The 18,131-nt window shown below is 45.8% G+C and overlaps 3 protein-coding genes across 6 annotated transcripts; 2 read left to right on the top strand and 1 right to left on the bottom strand.

The window, feature by feature from the left end:
• Nucleotides 1–1,551: 1,551 nt before the first annotated feature.
• slc37a3 (solute carrier family 37 member 3) lies at nt 1,552–6,762 on the top strand. Of its 3 annotated transcripts, none has more exons than XM_086103824.1 (14): nt 1,552–1,666; nt 2,296–2,524; nt 2,916–3,030; nt 3,108–3,200; nt 3,264–3,347; nt 3,592–3,737; nt 3,945–4,041; nt 4,386–4,470; nt 4,551–4,747; nt 4,822–4,963; nt 5,078–5,179; nt 5,372–5,571; nt 5,650–5,715; nt 5,880–6,762. In XM_086103824.1, the coding sequence occupies exons 2-14, from the start codon at nt 2,448–2,450 to the stop codon at nt 5,970–5,972; spliced, it is 1,497 nt and encodes a 498-aa protein (XP_085959950.1). In that variant the 5' UTR covers nt 1,552–1,666; nt 2,296–2,447; the 3' UTR covers nt 5,973–6,762. The 3 variants fall into 3 exon arrangements, with proteins under 3 accessions (XP_085959950.1, XP_085959952.1, XP_085959951.1); XM_086103826.1 differs by lacking the exon at nt 1,552–1,666 and adding an exon at nt 1,679–2,170; XM_086103825.1 differs by lacking the exon at nt 1,552–1,666 and having other exon boundaries at nt 1,679–2,524.
• Nucleotides 6,763–7,018: 256 nt separating this feature from the next.
• cdkn1d (cyclin-dependent kinase inhibitor 1D) lies at nt 7,019–11,808 on the bottom strand. 2 transcript variants are annotated; one of them, XM_086103831.1, is made up of 3 exons: nt 11,640–11,808; nt 8,994–9,445; nt 7,019–8,908 (listed from the first exon to the last, which is right to left on the bottom strand). In XM_086103831.1, the coding sequence occupies exons 1-3, from the start codon at nt 11,648–11,650 to the stop codon at nt 8,850–8,852; spliced, it is 522 nt and encodes a 173-aa protein (XP_085959957.1). In that variant the 5' UTR covers nt 11,651–11,808; the 3' UTR covers nt 7,019–8,849. The 2 variants fall into 2 exon arrangements, with proteins under 2 accessions (XP_085959957.1, XP_085959958.1); XM_086103832.1 differs by lacking the exon at nt 11,640–11,808 and adding an exon at nt 11,151–11,592.
• On the top strand, nt 9,333–17,863 carry LOC147186261 (suppressor APC domain-containing protein 1). Its single transcript, XM_086103833.1, has 6 exons — nt 9,333–9,472; nt 9,848–9,916; nt 16,534–16,670; nt 17,102–17,272; nt 17,458–17,604; nt 17,724–17,863. Exons 3-6 carry the CDS (start codon nt 16,572–16,574, stop codon nt 17,802–17,804), a joined length of 498 nt encoding a protein of 165 aa, XP_085959959.1. The 5' UTR covers nt 9,333–9,472; nt 9,848–9,916; nt 16,534–16,571; the 3' UTR covers nt 17,805–17,863.
• Nucleotides 17,864–18,131: the final 268 nt, after the last annotated feature.

Below are 18,131 nucleotides of genomic sequence, written 5' to 3'. Positions count from 1 at the left end.
ATGAATTTTTAAAAATAACAAAATTGGGGAAAATATTAGGGGAAAAAAAATATTTTACACCTACTTGTACGTATATATTTCAGATGCACATATACATATCCAAAGGTTTGCACACCCCAGCCTAAATAGAACAATCAATTCCGACCGTGCACTATAAATAGATCTGACATTTTGCATATTCTGCCGCTAAAAGGCTGGACAGACTTTTAAGAGGGCCCTGAACTCCCCTTTGAGACGCTTGAGATCGTCCCTTTCCGGCAACGGTGGGAAAATGGAGCCGGCCGGAGAGGCCTGTGAACCGTCGAGCGTCTTCCTCTCATCGGCCTTTGCAAAATAAACACATAGTTGGACCGTGGCCCGTTTCAGCAAACTATTATGTTTTAATAAATAAACTGGAGAAAATTCGAAGCCCTAATTGGCAAAACGTTTTGTTCTTGAATGGATACGGTGGCGACCGCAAGGCAAATGTGGTTTTTATTTCCCAACCACTGGATTGACTTATTGAGGTGTTTATTTTTCGTAATAAGGAAAATGTCCACTTCTGCTTTTCTGGCCTTTCTGACGCTATTAATTGCCACTATGATGACTGTGCACCTTAGTAGGACTTCAGTATGCATTTTTTTGCTTTTCCTACCATGGGAGCTGTTTATTTTTCTGTATTTTTGTTTTCAAGTGCATATTTATGGGGCCATCTCAATTGCAGGCTTCAATATTAAGAGGAAAAGTTTTCGATTAAACCCAAGATGAGTACTTAACGCTCTATTTGGTCACATTAAATCAAAAATAAGGATGACAGGGATTCAACTTACCTCCAGGTGCAATACCCTCTCCTCGTGCAAAAAAAGAGGACTCGACGTGCTGAATGTTCCATTAAAAGTTTCCATCATTGTGACTTGTCGACATTTGCTTTCCAAAAGAATTCTTCTTCCTAGCTCCATTCATTTGGTCCTCCACATCCATCTACTGTCATTCACGAGCTCTGCACAGAGCCTGAACTCGCTCTCTCTTTCTCTAGGGAGGTTGCACACGTCACATGCAGGCTACATGAATTAAAGCTGTATTAAATGCGCGTTTTTTCCCCCATTCATGTATTTAATTTCAAATATTGTTGATAGGCATGGATTTGTAAACGACTATCACGCCACAGATTTTGAGGAGGAAACTATTCCTCATCTGTGGCCTTGCGTAAAAGAATTGTTTGATGTTGGCTCCAGAAATAATTTGACAGGTGGTTCTGCACCATCCTAAAAAGAAACATCCTCCCGGCTAATCTGAAAAACACATACAGATAAGCTATTTGTTGTGGGGTTTTTTAAATTTTATTTATTTTTTTGTTCAGCAGTTAATTTAGCATTATTTGCTTAGCAGTTAATTTAGCATTTAAACTGACTTTTACTGAAGTGAATGTTGAATTCCTAATCTACCAAATTCTTTCCTTTTTTATACAATCTGGACAGCGTGAATACCTTGGCAACCTCTACATTTTAATGCAGAAATAATTGTGCCTTTATGATGTAATTCAACCCCTGGCCTGCTGGCGGCGGTAGCCCCCCCAGCCACGCGCAACCCCGCAGTGACGTCACAATGACGTGTCTGCACTGTAAACAGATGTTTATGGCCAAAGCGCGCTACCTGCTAGCTTATACGCTGAAACGCGAGCAGGAAGGTAAGAACCGTCGGTGTTTTCTTTCGCCATCGGTCCAGAAAAATTGTTCGTTCTTCGTTTTCTTCATTGTGGGTTGTCTCTGTTTTCCGAGGAAAGGAATGATGGTGAAAATAGGGGCTCTGTCTCAAAATTTAAAAGCCTCACTTGGTCATCCAACGAGGCACATCATAAGTATTCGACGTGAATGCACTTTCTATCTCCCCCGCCCAAACCCCCCCCCCCCCAAAAAACTTGAACATATTCCTGTTGGGCGGCCAAGTGTTACCCTTTTAAATTCACCAAGTGGGCTTGTCATTGTGTGTGTAAATAAACAAATGATTTGAAGAGCGTCACTGAAACATTGCGAATTTTGTACAGTTGATTGTGAGTGGTGGTGCGTTCAAGGTACAGTAAGCCACACGCAATCGTATTTTATTGCTGTCATTTCCTGCACACAGCGAGACAGAGCATCGAGTGAGCCACATGGACAGCAAGCACTTTCATTGCTTTCACTTCTTGGTGCAAGTGAGAGAGTATAAAATGACATTTTATTGCAAGAAATGAAACTTGGACGCGCACAAATAAAACTGCTTGGAAATTGAAAGCTGGTGTTCCAAAGCAGCGTTTAACATTTCCTTTGCTCCTTCCAGTCACCGTGCCATCTACCCCTGTGATGTGCCTGTACCGCCCGGCCTTTTAGCTCGACTCCCTTCCCGTCCTTCCTCGCACCCCACCCCCTGAAGATCCCCACCCCCCAGGACCAACCTCCAAATTCTCCTCCTCTCACCGGTCACCCCCTGTGATGCCTCCCTTATGCTGTGGCTACCTGTCACAGTACACCCATCATCATCTGGTTGCGTTCCTGCTCACCTTTTTTAGGTAATTTGTGAATTTTTGGTGTCTTATTTTTACTGGTAGGCGGATGGCAGGTGGGTGTTTTTTTTTTTTGTGTGTGTGTGTGTTTGGGATGTATGCCAATGGACCTCTGGAATGCTGATTCAAAACAAAGTGTGAATCCATGTAAGGTATTCATGCGGGTCAAAAGGCTTTGAGGCACATGTTGTCAGGCTAGTGTGAACTATGTATATTGATTTCCAATGGGCGTAGCAGGAAAAAAGTGGTTGTTTATTTTGGGGGGGGGGGGTTCTCATGCAAACGGGTTTATTATAGTCCTTCTGAGCCTTCCTTTGATTTAGGCGTGCTGTGAAGCCTTCCAGTCATGGTTATATAAATTAATTGAAATCCCTTTTCTCTCCCCCGTCCGTCCCAGCTATGTGTTCCTGCATGCCTCCAGGAAGACGTTCAGCAATGTGAAAGTGAGCATCTCCGCCCAGTGGACGCCTTCTCCTCGCAATGGCAGCGCTCCCGCTCTCCTGCCCAGCGAGGTGCGGATTCGTATTTCTTTTTTTCAAAATACGAACGGGGGTTCTCATTTTATAACCCGCGCCTTCGTTTGTCGTAGACATGGGAGAAAAACCGTCTGTTTGCCGATGAGCAGCAGGCGACGCTCTTCCTGGGCGCTCTGGACTCCATCTTCCTCTTCTCCTATGCTGTGGTGAGGCAGATTAAAACCCAGTGATGCTTCTAAAAAGAAATCGATAATGATCCTTCCATGCAGGGTTTGTATCTGAGCGGCGTGATAGGCGACCGGGTGAACCTGCGCTACGTGCTCTGCTTCGGCCTGTGCGGCTCCGCGGCTGTGGTGAGTGGGCTCGGATGGTAAAATACTCTTCCCATATCGTCAATGCTTTTCTTAGTCCTGAGCGGTAAACGTTCCTTGGTGACGTTTTACTGTCCGGTATTTTTGTCTCATCCCTGTTTGTACATTGAGTACATTGAGCCCTGGTCATCGCGGACCGCCCGCAACATTTGAACCTCGGCAACGGATATGGCGGACGGATGCAAGGCCTTCTTTTGTTCACCGCGGAATGTCTGTGTGTCCGCAGAACTTTGTGTTTGGCACGTTGACCGAGTGGCTCCACATCTACAACGTCTACCTCTATTGTAGCCTGTGGGTGTTGAACGGCCTGCTGCAGTCCACCGTCTGGCCCTGCGTGGTGGCTGTCATGGCCAACTGGTTCGGCAAGACTGGGTGTGTGTGCGTGCGGGCGCGCGAGTGCTCTGATAACACACGTCGTGAGGGATCCACTGGCACAATGGCGACCATTCGTCATCTCCTACGTAGATGCCATTGAGGCGTAGCAACTGGACTTGCAAAGATCATTTGCGGGAGTAATTGTATTTGTCTTGAGGGGGCGGTGCTCAAAATGAAACGCTCGTCCTTTGTGATGGTGTGCAGGCGCGGCTTCGTGTTTGGCCTGTGGAGCGCATGCGCATCGGTGGGTAACATCTTTGGGGCCTTCTTGGCATCCAGCGTGCTCAAGTACGGCTACGAGGTAAGGAAAGCGAGTTGGCTTTTTTCGTGACGCACTCTGCGTTAACATTTTTCAAATGTATTTGAATCCATCATTTGTAGTCAGTTCCTGCTTCATTGTGACACAGATAAAAATGACAATGCATTTTTTGGGGCAGTTTTTTTTTTTTAATAAATATAGTTGGGCGGGGGTTACATTTATCATAATTTGGGGTTTTACATTTATCATAATCATAAAAGAGTATTTACAGAATTATCTGTTAGGTGTTGCTCTTGCTCTTTTCTACAAATAACGTTGACCAGCTTTTCAACTTTGAAAATCCAAAGTTGATGAATCAGGATGTTGCGCGTGTCCTCTTTTGCAAGTATGCCTTCCTGGTCACGTCCGTGGTGCAGTTTGCCGGCGGAATTGTGCTCTTCTTCGGCCTGCTCACCTCCCCGCACGAAGTCGGTGAGGAGCACGCGACGGCGGATCCGCTTTCGCGACGCCTTGTTTCCGTCGCTCATGGAAAAAAGATTTGTGCGCGTCAGGTCTTAGCAGTGATTGTCCGACGGGACTCAACCCGGTTGACACGGAGACCCACAGGCCTCTGATGAGCGACGAGGAAGCGGAGGAGGAAGCTTACGAGCCTCACTACCGCTCGGTGCGGCGTCAGGACGAACCTGGGCAAGAGTCCCCAAAAGCCGTGGGTTTCTTCCAAGCCTTCTGGCTGCCCGGAGTTCTGCCGGTGAGCTTCCAGCGCTTTCCTGGCTAATGATTTCCCGACTGAGCTTTAACCCCTTTGTTTGTTCTTTGCTTTAGTACTCACTGGCGTACGCGTGTCTGAAGCTGGTGAACTACTCCTTCTTCTTCTGGCTTCCTTTCTACCTGAGCAACAACTACGGCTGGAAGGAAGTCGAGGCTGACCGGCTAGCCATGTGGTATGACGTTGGGGGAATTATCGGTGAGTGCTGCACCAGCGGGGATCATGGAGTTTGAGTTTGCACATCATGAAATCTTGTCCCCCCCCCCCCCCCCCCCCCCCCACACACCTTTTTTTTTTTTAATATTATGTCAGGCGGGACCGTTCAAGGTTTGGTAACGGATATCATGGGAAAGCGGTCCCCAGTGCTGGCCTTAAGTCTTACTCTTGCCATGGCTTCTCTGGTGGGGTACAGCCGTGAGTAGTCACTTTTTTTCCCCTGCACACAAGTCACTTTTTGGCTCTTAATATAACCCCCCCCCCCCCCCAAAAAAAAGAGTATGTACCTTCTCATGCCACGTGACCTTTTTTAAGTCGCCATCCATAACACAAATCTTGGAACCATCGTCAAGCGAGTACCTCCCGAATCTTTACCTTCACGCATTTCAGACTCGCCGGACGACAAGACGGCCAACGCCGTCCTGCTGGCCATCACGGGCTTCCTCATCGGAGGTCCGTCCAACATGATCGGCTCGGCCATCTCCGCCGACCTGGGGAGGCAGGATGCCATCAGGGGGAGCCGGGAGGCTCTCGCCACAGTCACCGGCATCGTGGATGGCACAGGGAGTATCGGAGCCGCCGGAGGACAAGTATGTCTTTGCTTTTCATCACTTTGTGGTTCCTGGAATGAAGCGGAATTGGATTCATTGGTGAATCTTATTTTCCAGTACCTGGTGTCTCTCATTGAGGGCAAATTGGGTTGGATAGCCGTCTTCTACTTCTTCGTCGTCATGGTAAGACAATCGAGTAGATAGTTGACGCGCTTTTCGCCAACCTTTGATTGAGCAAAGATATTTTATATTACTTACAAGCGCCACGCCTTAGCAGGTTTTTTTTATTTCCGTGATTAAGGTTCAAGGTGCGTTCTGCCGGAAATGACCCGTTCTTAATGTTGCAGACAGGGGGCAGTATTTTTTTCATCTCTCCCCTGATCGTGACGGAGGTGCGGGCCATGTGGAGAGAGCGGCAGACGCGGCATCACCAGCTCTGAGGCGATCGGCTCTTTGGAGCTCCTCCCACGTACTTGAAAGAAAATGGTTCAGTCGGTGAGTTTGCATTTCTTCCTCCAACCTCCTCGGTGGAGATTGAAGAACGACCAGAGGGATCGCATCCTCTCTAAAAGACTCATCGTGCGCATTTTCTTCAGCATTGACAATTGGACTGTCGGGAACTGCGAAAGCAGTTTCATCATGTACAAATCATTGAAATGGTTGTATGTACTTAAAAAAAAAAAAAAAGCACCGTGGTGTTACTTGGAGGCATCTTCGATTCACGCTTGCCCATGCCGAAATAGATTCTATCCATAATGCACTCAAAGGCTTGAGATTTAGTGGGCAACTTTTGCCTTTTCAGTTTCTTTTAATCAGGTACAAAGTGTCCTTTCACTGAAGGGTTTGGGTCCTCGCTTTGTTTTCGCCCGCATTCCAATTTCCTCGTACGACTGCAATACTAACGCCATCAAAGACTTAAATGAGATGTTAACCAGCACTTGTCCCGGGAACTGAAGCTCATTGGGTGCACAATGCTTGCGGTCGACACACGTCATGCCACTGACGACTCGGAAACTTTGTTCTGGGAGGTGGGGGGGGGGGGGGGGGGTCGTGGTGGCAACGAGCATCCACAAATACCTCGGTCGAAGTCAAACAGGCGCGAGAATGTGTCACTTCCGCAAAGTGCGCCTTTTTTCCTGTCTATTTTATCTCTATTTATAAGTTCATTTCAGCACCTTTGAATCTGTAAAAGAGCGTTTTTCTTTTAAATAAAAGGGGGTTGCAAGTTGATTGTGTGGCTTCATAAAAGCACAAACAAGCTCTCAGCGTGTCAAGACACTTGTGAACAGCGTGTGTTCGAGTGAGATTTCGCTGCTCTTCGTTGCCATTAAAACGACAAATATTTTGTTATTCATTCTAAAAAAAAATGGGGAAATAAAACGACCACGCAACGAAATAATGACCTAACGAGGCCAATGCGCAGTGTCGCTTTCCAGCCGCTAGGTGGTGCCGTAGACCGCAGAAGAAATCCCACACCGGCTCCAACTTCATAAATCCATAAAAGTATTTTTATTCATTCGAGCACAGGGAATAAAATCCCGGCGATATTCAGAATCTCTTCAACAATTCCAGACAAATGTATGACTCTGTCCGACATGATGACAAATGGTATACAATGATTATCATACATTTATGCAAGAATGCAAAACCAAAAAATTAAATAAAAATAAAGACACTGGCAAAGCTGCAACAAATAAATTGGAACAGCAAAGATTGCATGAAGGCTCGCTTGAATCTTTCCCAACGGACTTCATGAGGCAACGAGGAAATTGCGCCCGGCGGGAAAATGTGAGAAACTGAAAAGGCCGAACAGTCAAAAGATTTGTCCTTTTTACTTATTTATTTTTCTGTGTTGTATTTATTGTTTTAAAGATTATAATACAAAAATAGCTCTCTGTAGTGCAAAGATTTCAGAAATGACACAATTAGTCATAGCTACAAAAAAAAAGGGATTTTCATCGTTCTCAACAAACACAATATAAACTCCGAATAAGTTAATATTTTTTTTTGTCTTTAGCAGAAGCTTGTAAATGTTTCTCACACACACACACACACACACACATATAAAGGTAGACGCTACTACAATAAATCTTTTTCTGAAATATACCCTTTTAAAACCAAGAGAATGATTCTTGCAGTGAGTGAGGCGGTTGAATCAGCAAAGAGAAATTGGAGGGATTCAAAATGGGGGCAGATAATTAATTATGATACTGTCATTTAAAAAAAAAAAAAAAGCCTTGGTTCAAAAGGGCTCCAATGCATTTTCTCAGACAGCTCGCGTCTCCCTCCCCCACTCGGCTGTCAAAGCAACTCAAAGGCCAAGTGAGTGACAACAAAAGCAGTGCGCCCCCCCCCCGAGGTCTCCTCCGAGCCCCTCGCTGACTCTTTTACCCGACGTGAAACTGAGCGCTGCGACTTTGACCACAAAATCAACAACAAAAGACAGCCCCCCCCCCTTGCCCACCCCCACTTCAATTTCTCTTGACTGACTCAACAGAGGCAAACAACCTGAGCTGCATTTTTTTTTTACACTTTTTTTGTGTGTGTATTTGAGGTAGTGAGGGATTCATCCAACTTACGGCTTTTAAAACCATAAATTTGAATCGTGTAGTTTGTGGGTAAAATCTTCAACAGAGAACATACCATTTAAATTTTCCATGCTACATGATTCAAAAGCGTCAAGCTCGAAATAACCCAAAACTAAGTAAGGTTTGTCTTGGACTGCCGCCAAAATGCAAAAGATGTTATATACCCCTTAAGGTGAAGAATACAAAGTTAGAAGTGAGAGTATAGACAGAGTGTGATTTTTTTTGCGTCGTGTTGTTGAATAGAAATTTCCCCGTGGCGATGGCACGCGGATCCACAAACATCTTTTACGTCGTTTTTACACATTGCGGGTCATCGTGTAAAAATAAATAAATAGTAATGGTTATTACGATTGGAATTATTCGTCAAACCACATGACCTCATCGTTGAACCTCCACCGTTGATCTCAAACAAACCTGGAGCAAATTAATAGCGCGCTATTTAGATTTTCTTTTTTTTTTTTAATACCCCGGGTGGGGGTTTTGACCTCGTGGTGGGGGTGTGAAACGACGACGCCGTGTGGCACGGGGGGCCAGGAAGAGTAACTCATCTTATCAAAACTTCTTAAGCGAGGTGAGCTCGCCCCTTAACAAATCCTCTCCCTGGTCCGTTTGTTGCCCGTAAGAGTGCACGTAATATATCATTTCACAGTATAGTGAAAAAGCCGAAGAAAACTATATCGAATATATGTATTCAATGCTACATATGTACACGTGGTCGACGCGGCGCTCCTACTGCCGGGATGAGCCCTTATAATGTAGAAGCCGCCTCCTCTTCACCTTGAAGAAATCTGGAGCGGGAGGACAAACGCAAAGGTTAGTTCATCTGATATTTGCATTTTTTTATAATGAGGATTTTTGGATCGGTGGATTTACCCGTGATGGACGCTTGTCTGCGTTTTTCTGGCCGTTGCAGCCAGTAGTACTCCCTGGCGGTCACCTCCAGGTACTCGTCCCCGGATCCGGAAGAGCTGCTGGACACCGGGGACCCCTCGCCCGACGAGGTGGAGCTCCGGCGCACGGGCTTGCCCGACCGCGCCACGCCGCCGCGGTAGAAGCGCGGAACGTCCTGGCAGCGGACCTCCTCCCACAGGACGTTGGATCCGGTTCCCGGCGTGTCGCTGATGAAGTCGTAGTTCCAGCGCTTGTTGGCCGCCTCGATGCTCATGCACAGCAGGCGCTGGAAGTCCTCGCGCAGCTGCTGGTGGTCCACGGGGCCGAAGAGGTTCCTCCGCACCGGACCCACCTTCAACCTCAGGGCCTCCACGCCGCCCAGGCGCGAGATTTCTGACTCGGTTATTGACGTTGGCGTGTCCAGCGCCATATCCCTGTTGGCCAACAAACATGGGCCAAAGGTGAGAGCTCTGTTCCACTTGCGACTAATGAGGTGTGACCTTTTGTTCCTTAGCAGGGGGTTGCAAACGTTTTGGGTCCAGGGCAAGGTTTGTAAGTCTCGTTAATTTGACCTAATTTTGACTTTTGTAGGGTTTTAATTCCTTTTCAGAGCAGGATTCTTTTTTTGGATAGTTTTGGTTTTTTGTTAGTTTTAGTATTAGCTTTTTAAAAAAAAAAATAATTAAGATGGCGTATTTGTCAAGCGCAAGAAAAAAACATCCGAGGACCCCTCATGATCCTAACACAAATCAAACAAAACTATTAAATGTACGGCAAAATCCCATAGGAAAGAAAAAGTGCCTTTTCAAATGATACTTTTGCTAATTATTTTACAGGAGCATCACACCTGTGTCGCCCGCTTGGACCATGTGACGGTTTATGTGGCTTGATTAAAACAGCAGCAGGTAAGAACTCTGGTGTCTGTGGGCCAAAGGGCTCTCGTAAAGGTGAGGGGTTGCACGTATGCTATGCTCTGGAAGAATGCACTGCAGCATTCCTCCGCAAAATTAATTAGCACACTGCTGTTGGGTTCAACGAACATGAGCTCCGCTTTTACGTATAATTTCGACAAGTAGCCATTTGACACACAATCTCTCCCGTAGCTTTTATCGGGAGAAATTGAGCCCGTCAAAACGTATGCTCGAGCAGATTATGTTATCTGTACAGTCGCCAGACACTCGATTAGGTACACATGCACTGTCTAAGTATGGCAAACAAAATATCAACATTTCTTGCACTGGATCCGTTCCATTCCATTTCATTTCATACTAAATGATGAATGATGCCCATGAGGACACAAAAAACACTGACTCCTTGTACTGTGAGATAATCCCTCATAACCACTAATTGGTGCTTAATCCCCAAATGAAATTTGCATCTCATGTGGTCGACTCAGATTCATTGGGGGGGATAGCGGGGGAGTTCATCAGATTATTCATGACTCCTGCGGCGCCTTAATTAGGCCTGTCTGTCTGCATATTAAAGAAGAATAACAAGCACGCACGCCTGTGCAAAAACAAGGGGGTGGTGGAGCATGGTGCAACTCGGAAAGTACAGTGAGCAGACAGAAAGTACAGTATGTGCACTTTGCACATGTCAGACTGAAAGGGCACCCGCAGAGTCAACGAATGCTGGAAACCGCAGCACATTTGAACAAATCCAACCAACTTGACTTTTTGGTTTTTCGCACCGGAATAAATGTCCCATATCAACGTTTATATTATCTTTATGCTTGAAGAGGCTGCGCCAGAGAAAGTTGTTTGCATCAAAAAAAAAAAAAAAAAGTGGCCGCGTCACACAGATCGAGTTACAGTACGGTACAATATGTACGCACGAGCCCGAGTTGTCTTAATTCGACAAATAGCTTAAAACTCAACGAGAACTAGTGAAAACGTACATTTCACTCGGTAAAGTAGCACGAAACGAAAACTGGCTGTACGAGCAGTAGTCGATGACGCACTTAACTTGGCAAGAGGATTTGGGTCAATGAGATGCGACACACAAACCAACCGCAATTTGTCAAAGCTCCCATCGCACGTAACATCGTTAAACACAGGCCTACGTCCAAACAAAATTACATGACGTGCGACATTATGGCAGAAAAAGACCCAAAACAAATTTAAAAGTACAAAAACTTACCATTGACGTCTAAAACGGTACGATGTCAAAATTCCTAACGGTGTTTTTTTATAAGCCAAGCACGCACCCAAAAATACGCAAAGTGAGAGGACTGAGACGTGTTCGTGTCCAGCTCGGAGAAAATAGTGTCACTTGGAAGTCGGACTACAACCCACGGAGGAGGCTTACTCCCGTCCCGTTTTCTCTCCTGCTTGTTTGTTATGGACTGGGACTAGGGCGCGAGGGGATAGCTATCGGCGTGGTGGGGCCCGTCCCACGCGAGAAGTCTGTCACGTAGTTCCGTCAAAAAAAAAAAACATACATTGTTGGACTGTTACTTCGAGCAACGCTGAAATGACCGTAATACAATTAAACGCAGCCACGAGTGAAATGACGACAGGCGAGGGGGAAAAAGACGAAAAAGTTGAAGGGCGAAAAAAAACTAATTGACAACTAAAACTAAAAATAGTGAGAGTAGAAGTATAAAAATTATTTGAAAAGATTACTTACCCCGTTGACATGTTTCAAAATGGTAGTTATAGCACGAACAGCTCCAGACGTTGTTGCCGTGTGCTCACTTGTGCCTTCTCTGTGCTGCATTGGGCGCTGCACGGAAAGTAGGTCAAAGAAACTTGGCAGGGGTTGCCATTTCCCTTCTCCCGCAAAATGTGACACACATTCTCGTGTTGGCCTTGCATCACGTTTTTTTTTCTGGAGCCGCGCCCACCTCCTCCAGTCACGTTGCCTTGCAACGTGAGCACACTTTTTGGAACTCAATGTGCAGATGTATAGACAGGAAAATAAACAAACATGTCGGGTGCATAGGAAACTGTACTAGATGCAAGACTAATAAGTCAGCTTTCTGACTTCACCAAGTGACCCGCGTCTAACAAATGAAACCATAAGGAAAGTTGAACTAAGTTTCCTTTATTGCACAAACATAATAAACATTTAAGATGCAAGTAGAAATGAAGCATGTGGCCCATTTTGCATTGAATTTGCCTTCAAAATGGCTGCTTCAAACCAAAATGTCTGACTTGTTCCATGTTTTTGTGTAGATTTTTTTCTCCAACTTTCCATGACACTTTCATGTGCAATTTGGCCTAAAAAAGTTGTTCTTGAGACTTTTTGCTGAGTCCTATCATGATAGATGATGTCCACCCAATTCCATGCTCGGGTGGGCTCTGGCAATTTTCTGGCCCTTTTGTCATTCTGATACGTTCCAGTGAGAATTCAGCTTTTTACGGCAGTCTTATCGTTCCTCATTGGCTCTCTTGACCTTCCGTGATGACACCTTGTGTCTGGCGCCATTACTCCACACTAAATGCGATCCTCTTATCCACTATGACGCAGGTGGTTTTTTCCAAGGTGAGAAGTTGGAGTCAACACGGTTCGCTTATGTTTCCACACACATCATTTTGCTATTTTTAACACAAGCGTTTAGTCAGCCAGCGGGTCTCGCGCCGTTTCTTGAAGTGGCTGGAAATCGTCATTACCTCAAAACAGACAAAAGTGGCCAGCCTTCATTGCGAGGCCGTTGTTTCCGTGTGACAGCCACAGCTATAGGAGTACTTATGTCACTCCGATGGAATGCGTCCTTGTTGAAAAACATTCATCACGCGTTTAAGGGGCTGAAAAGAGGAGGGGGAGGCGTGGCCCCGGTTTTGGTTGACGTTCCTTAATGAAGCAACTGTTTCAGAACCTGAGACCTGTGCAATTTGAGCTCTCTCATGCCGTCACATAATGGTTAGTTAGCAAATGCTGACCCACTTCCCTAATCGGCCGCTAATCTGTGTATCAAGTGGCTCTTTATACATTGTCATATTTGAGGGGCCGCGCCTTGGGTAGTGCGAGCCCGCAAAGTGTTTGTCCGCACTCTGACCTTTTTATTTACACCCAGTTTACTGCGCTGCATTAAAATCCTAATCCTCTTCTTGTTGTCTTCGCCCCCCCCCCCTCCCCCACTCCGCCACATTTCCTAATCCAGGACTGTGTGCTTTACACTTGGCGATGCAGTATTTGAAAGCATTGTTTTCTCTCTGCAGTCTTGCCCCTTGAATAAATTAACCCCCCCCCCCGCAAAAAAAATGTCCTATGCAACAATGTGAATGGAAGAAAAGCACTTAATCTGTTTTTTTTTTCTCCATTCAAGTGTCACAGTAGGATGAGATTTGCAGTGGATGTATTAGGGACCACACGCGTGTCCTCCCACACAGGAGGCTTTTCGATTAGTTAGAGCAAAATTAATCTCGCTATTTTGATCTTATTATGTCAGTATAATTTGTTAAAAGATCTTTGTATTTTTTTTTTGTGACGCAATAATAACGATGGAGAGGAGGTTGTTGCCTCACAGGTGCCGTTTGGGGCTTTCCACATCCGTTTTCATTTCTCGATTGCAGAGGCAAAACAGAGAAGCGGTACACCGCAGACAATCGATTGGCTTTTTCCCTCCACTCTGGCTTTGTTTACCAACGCGCCACACGAAATGAGGAAGAAACTGTTGACAAATAACGCCAAAGAAGTGGAAAGGAAGATGCGGCTTTTCAAGTGCAACATCAGAATTGGAATCGCCCTGGAGATTTCGGTCGTATCGATTTTATTGGAGTTTGTTAGGATGATTTTAGATTTTTTTTTAGGGGGGACCAGGGGGTTAGTAGCTTGCCATAATTCTGGTGAGGCTCACACTAAACAGCTTTCAATGTGAGTGGGGCTTATAGGGAAATTCAAATCCGCCCATAACTACGTGAGGGGCATCATGGGGGCATTCGCCCAGCTGTGGAGGCCATGGAGAGGTTGTGTGTATTTGGGGTGCAGCTGGATATCGTTGAAAGTTCACGGGGGGGGTGGGGGGGTAGGTCCAGAGTGAAATATATACAAGGATACCCTCAGTGTTTGTTAAGGGGATCCCAAAGGGGCTGCGCAGGGTGCCGTGAGGTGCTTGTGTAAAACATTTTTAGTTCCATCGAGTGGTTTCAGCCTGTACAGGTATTTCTTGCCTTAATCGGCGCTTTTAAAGCATCAGCTGTTGTTTCCGTGGGATCATTGCGGCTTTTCGCTGTCGTTGGGTAGATTGTGGGCGTGCTTGGCAGATTAGGGGCCAAGAAAGGGGTTAAAGGGCAGGTCGCGCAGGGTGTAAATTGATCCGTTGTTTTCGTCCCAGCGTAAGTGTCTGAGGCGGGGCCTTGGTTTGGTCTCACCACGGCGACTTTGAGAACTACTCAGTGTCAGGATTTCGAGGAAAAGTGCTTTCCGAACATATGCAGGAGTGGGAGGGGGGAAATATAGGCTGACACATGCTGCTTATGAAAACCTCACGTGTAAGCAGTAGGATGACTGTAGAAGGCCTTCTCAGACTGGATGTGATGTTCATAACAGCCAGCAGGAACGTGTGCGCGCGTAGGTGAGGCGAAAAGGTGCTCGTGTTTCAGCCGACGCGTTTTTGCCCTTATCTCCTTCTGCGAAACATCTGGTTCACGTCTGGGCCCAGCCGCGTACTGTAGCATTGGCATGTGTACCGGCGTGATAACGTGTGTTTGCGTGTTAAGTTGGGCGTCGAGTACTCCAAAGAGTACTGTACAGTATTGTACTATATCAAAACATGACTTCAATAGGAAGTGCATTAAAAAACAGCTCTTGATAATTCAAGAACTGTTTTGATCATTCAATGGCCATTGTGCTGCTCTGTCCGAAGTGTGTCTTGGCCACCAGGGGGCAGTATAAAACGACACACAAATCTGGTGATGAAACACAAAAGAGGATTGATTGCTTTTGTGATTAGTTTCACACTTGGTCTTTTTATTTATTTATTTATTTATTTTTCACTTGCACGCTTTAACAATTTGTTTTTACAACCTCAAGCCCGCAAATGTTTGCCCACCAGTGATTTTGACCATTGCAAGAGATTTCATTGATATTCCCAAATAGCTTTTTTTTTTTCTCCCACTCGGGAATTTTTCCACAGACTCTGCATCCTTGGAACTTTTAATAAACTTTGGTATTCGGGGGCATGTCGCGATCCACCTCCTGACTTTTTAATAACAACCAGCCAGCGGGTCCAAAGTATTCACACGAAGTGTAATTCCGTGAAGGATATTCAACCTGTTCTCTGCTTGGCTGCACTGAGGAGCTTGTTTACTGTAGACGACATATTTGAACCAGATTCCTGGGCCTCACCGAGTACCGAAGGAGGGCGTGCCCCGGCGCTTTCCCGCCTTCTTCTCATGTCACAGTTCCTAGAAAACGTCTGTGATTTTGGAAAGCGTGTGTGTGGTATGAATGTTTGCATGGAAACATGTGTGTGCGTGAGTGAGAGGCAGGAAGGAACAAGGGAGGGGGGCTTTCTTCGCCGCAAAGCTGCAGTAGTTGGCCAAGAGAGTCCGTAAAAGGGTATCTCGGATGTGTATGTATTTATGTTTGTATGAGAGCAGGTTATAAAAATTGAAATCAAAGTAGCTCGGTGAAGCAAATTCACCACACGTGACAAGGTGGTCAGCTGCCCCTTTCAGTGGGGCCCGCAGTGGAAAACTGGTATCGTCTCGAAGTGAAATGAAAAAGAGGAAATCATACACTTCCCTAATAAAAAATACTATGCTCACGTTTTAACTTTGATGACCATCATTTTTTTTGATGAGTAATTTGCCTGATATATTCACGGGACATAATATTAGGTCCATAAAAATAGGCACACTGCGTGAAGTCTTTTTACTCTTTTGAGATTAAATTGGGGGCTTTGTGAACACAACTTTTTTAAGTACCTGTAAGAAATACGGACATTTCATGTTTTCGTATTGCCGTCAAAATGCTTCGAAATTCACATAAATAGTGTGTGTGTGGGGGTGGGGGGGGGGGACATCTCTTAACGTGACCCATCTTGCCGTAGCGCCACCTTATGTTCAATAAATTCCTGGCGTCACTGTCGTCCTAAAATGTCTGCTATGAAAATACGATCTGGTTTCCTTGACAACAGCTTCCTCTGCTGGTGAAAATTGGGAATGGCATTTTAAAAAATCCATTTCCAACCTGTTCGTAAATCCACACAGTGCTGTGTTAAAGTCGACCTGACGCATGTCACTCACGCCTCATGGCAGATTGTCTTCGTCCCTGTAGGGCTTCACATTCCTGGGACCAGCCAAAAGAAATTCATGATAAGTAATTAAAAAAAATCGATCTTAATTCAATTGTCCTTTTCGTAAGTGTGGTAAACGTGATAATATTACACCTCTGTTGTAAGACTCAATCCATTCAGCGGTGATGGCGGAGACATGTGGAATTTTTCATTGGCTCGCCCCAGGGGCACCATGCTGTCGGTGCCTGCCTGCTGCTCTTTCTTCTTCTCTTTTTTTTCCCTCTTTGTTTCCACCCATCCCTTACGTGTCTCTGTGGCCTTTTTTTAACTCTCTTTCAGGAGGTCGTTGCAACTGATCATCGCTCTGTTGTTTGTCCATGGCCTGTCCTCCTGCTGCCTCCTGCTCCTACACGGTGGTCCTTATCCCACTCAGGAGCAGCCTCTGCAGCCTGGACGCGCTTCGCTTCTACTTGTGGGTGAGTGACGGATCTCGATCAACAAAATATTGTCCTCCCCCTTTTATTTGTAGTCTCGGTTAGGTGTCAGTAAATTATTAAGCACAGTGCTGTACGAAAATAACAAACATACTGTGAAAGGAATCCATCTTGGACGGTTTCAATCAAAAAGGGACTTTCAAACGAAACTCTCGGTTCACGTATTTCACTTTATACGAAGTAGACGTCAAACACTGGCGACAGTGCAAGCGAGTGCGGGCTTGTGAGAAAGCCGTTCCGCGCTGACACAATATACCTGAAGGGGGTGTGGTGTGCCTTCAGGAAGAACAAAAGGATTTTGGCACCGCACCTATTTTTGATTTTTCTCAGTCTTCCTCAGTTTAATTCGAGTATCGGGTACGTTTAAAGTGCTTCGAGTCCAACTGAGTAGACTTTTGCTTTTTGCCTTTTAGATCAAGCATCTCAAGGATCTAGAAAAGGAAAAAGATATCCTGTACTGTGGTCTGGAGATCCTGGAGCAGGCCCGACTCTGGTACCGCCATCGGCTCGAAAAGAACAAGGTCCGACAGGATGACGCAGACGCCAAAAGTTGGGTCAACTCCTGCCGGGAAGGTGTAGCAAAGGTGCCGAGGCCCCAAGTGACTCTTGCAAATATCAAGCAAGTCGAGTTTCAGACGTTTTTAACCGTGCAAACCCGGCATTTTCCAAGCGGCAGTCCGACTCGACTCGATTCGGGTTATTTGACTGGAGTCGCCCACCTTTTGGTATTTACGGCGACCAACTTTGACCAAGCTTGGTGTCCCCACAGGGGGCCCATTCCTGCTGGCTGAGCTCACGCGTGCAGCGGGTGAACGCATCGCTGGCTTCTGTCATGACTGAGCCCAATGACACCAGCACCAGTGGGGACGCTGCGGCAAACGGCGCCCTCTGGTGGCAGCACACCCGACTCACACAGGTCAGCACCAACATTCGGGAAATTCTGCATGTAAAACCGCAAAATGAACATCCGATGTCACGCTTGTGTACGTACCGTGGAAACAATGGCTGACTCTCTCTCTTTTTTTTTTTTTATAGGAGGTGATTCAGAAAAATCAACAGATCTCCAAGTTAGAGATGGAAAAAGACACGCTCCTCCAACAACTTTACAAAGTTTGAACTGGCCTTTCTCCTCATTTGTAAATGTTTATTTATTCAATGTAACATTATTGTGGGTACTTTGTCTGACACTTTGTGACCATGGGTGAGGAATTTTGCCGTGACTTTAATCCAAGTCCTGGTTCCTGACATTGTTATGAAATAGTCTTCGGATTCAACAGTTCAGGTTTCAGTTGTTTTCCCACAACGCACTGGTTCGTGAAACCTTGATTTTATTCACACATTTTGAGGGGATGGAGTCCAACAGATGAAATTGGAAATACCAAAAGAAGGCAAGAATTAGGTCCAGCATTGAATAGAGCCCTGTCAGTCCGGGATCTTCCGTTT

Source organism: Hippocampus guttulatus, chromosome 22 (assembly GCF_054856545.1).
Source record: "Hippocampus guttulatus isolate MCC_2025c chromosome 22, RoL_Hgut_1.0, whole genome shotgun sequence".
NCBI lineage: Eukaryota > Metazoa > Chordata > Actinopteri > Syngnathiformes > Syngnathidae > Hippocampus > Hippocampus guttulatus.
This window is presented reverse-complemented; position numbering and strand designations above follow the sequence as displayed.

Coding starts and splice junctions, on each gene's coding strand:
- slc37a3 (XM_086103824.1), top strand. CDS start 2,448: ATGCCTCCCTTATGCTGTGGCTACCTGTCACAGTACACCCATCATCAT. Junction 3,201..3,263: donor TCCTCTTCTCCTATGCTGTG/GTGAGGCAGATT, acceptor CCTTCCATGCAG/GGTTTGTATCTGAGCGGCGT. Junction 5,180..5,371: donor TTCTCTGGTGGGGTACAGCC/GTGAGTAGTCAC, acceptor CACGCATTTCAG/ACTCGCCGGACGACAAGACG.
- cdkn1d (XM_086103831.1), bottom strand. Junction 8,909..8,993: donor CAGACAAGCGTCCATCACGG/GTAAATCCACCG, acceptor CTCCCGCTCCAG/ATTTCTTCAAGGTGAAGAGG.
- LOC147186261 (XM_086103833.1), top strand. CDS start 16,572: ATGGCCTGTCCTCCTGCTGCCTCCTGCTCCTACACGGTGGTCCTTATC. Junction 17,273..17,457: donor GCCGGGAAGGTGTAGCAAAG/GTGCCGAGGCCC, acceptor GTGTCCCCACAG/GGGGCCCATTCCTGCTGGCT. Junction 17,605..17,723: donor AGCACACCCGACTCACACAG/GTCAGCACCAAC, acceptor TTTTTTTTATAG/GAGGTGATTCAGAAAAATCA.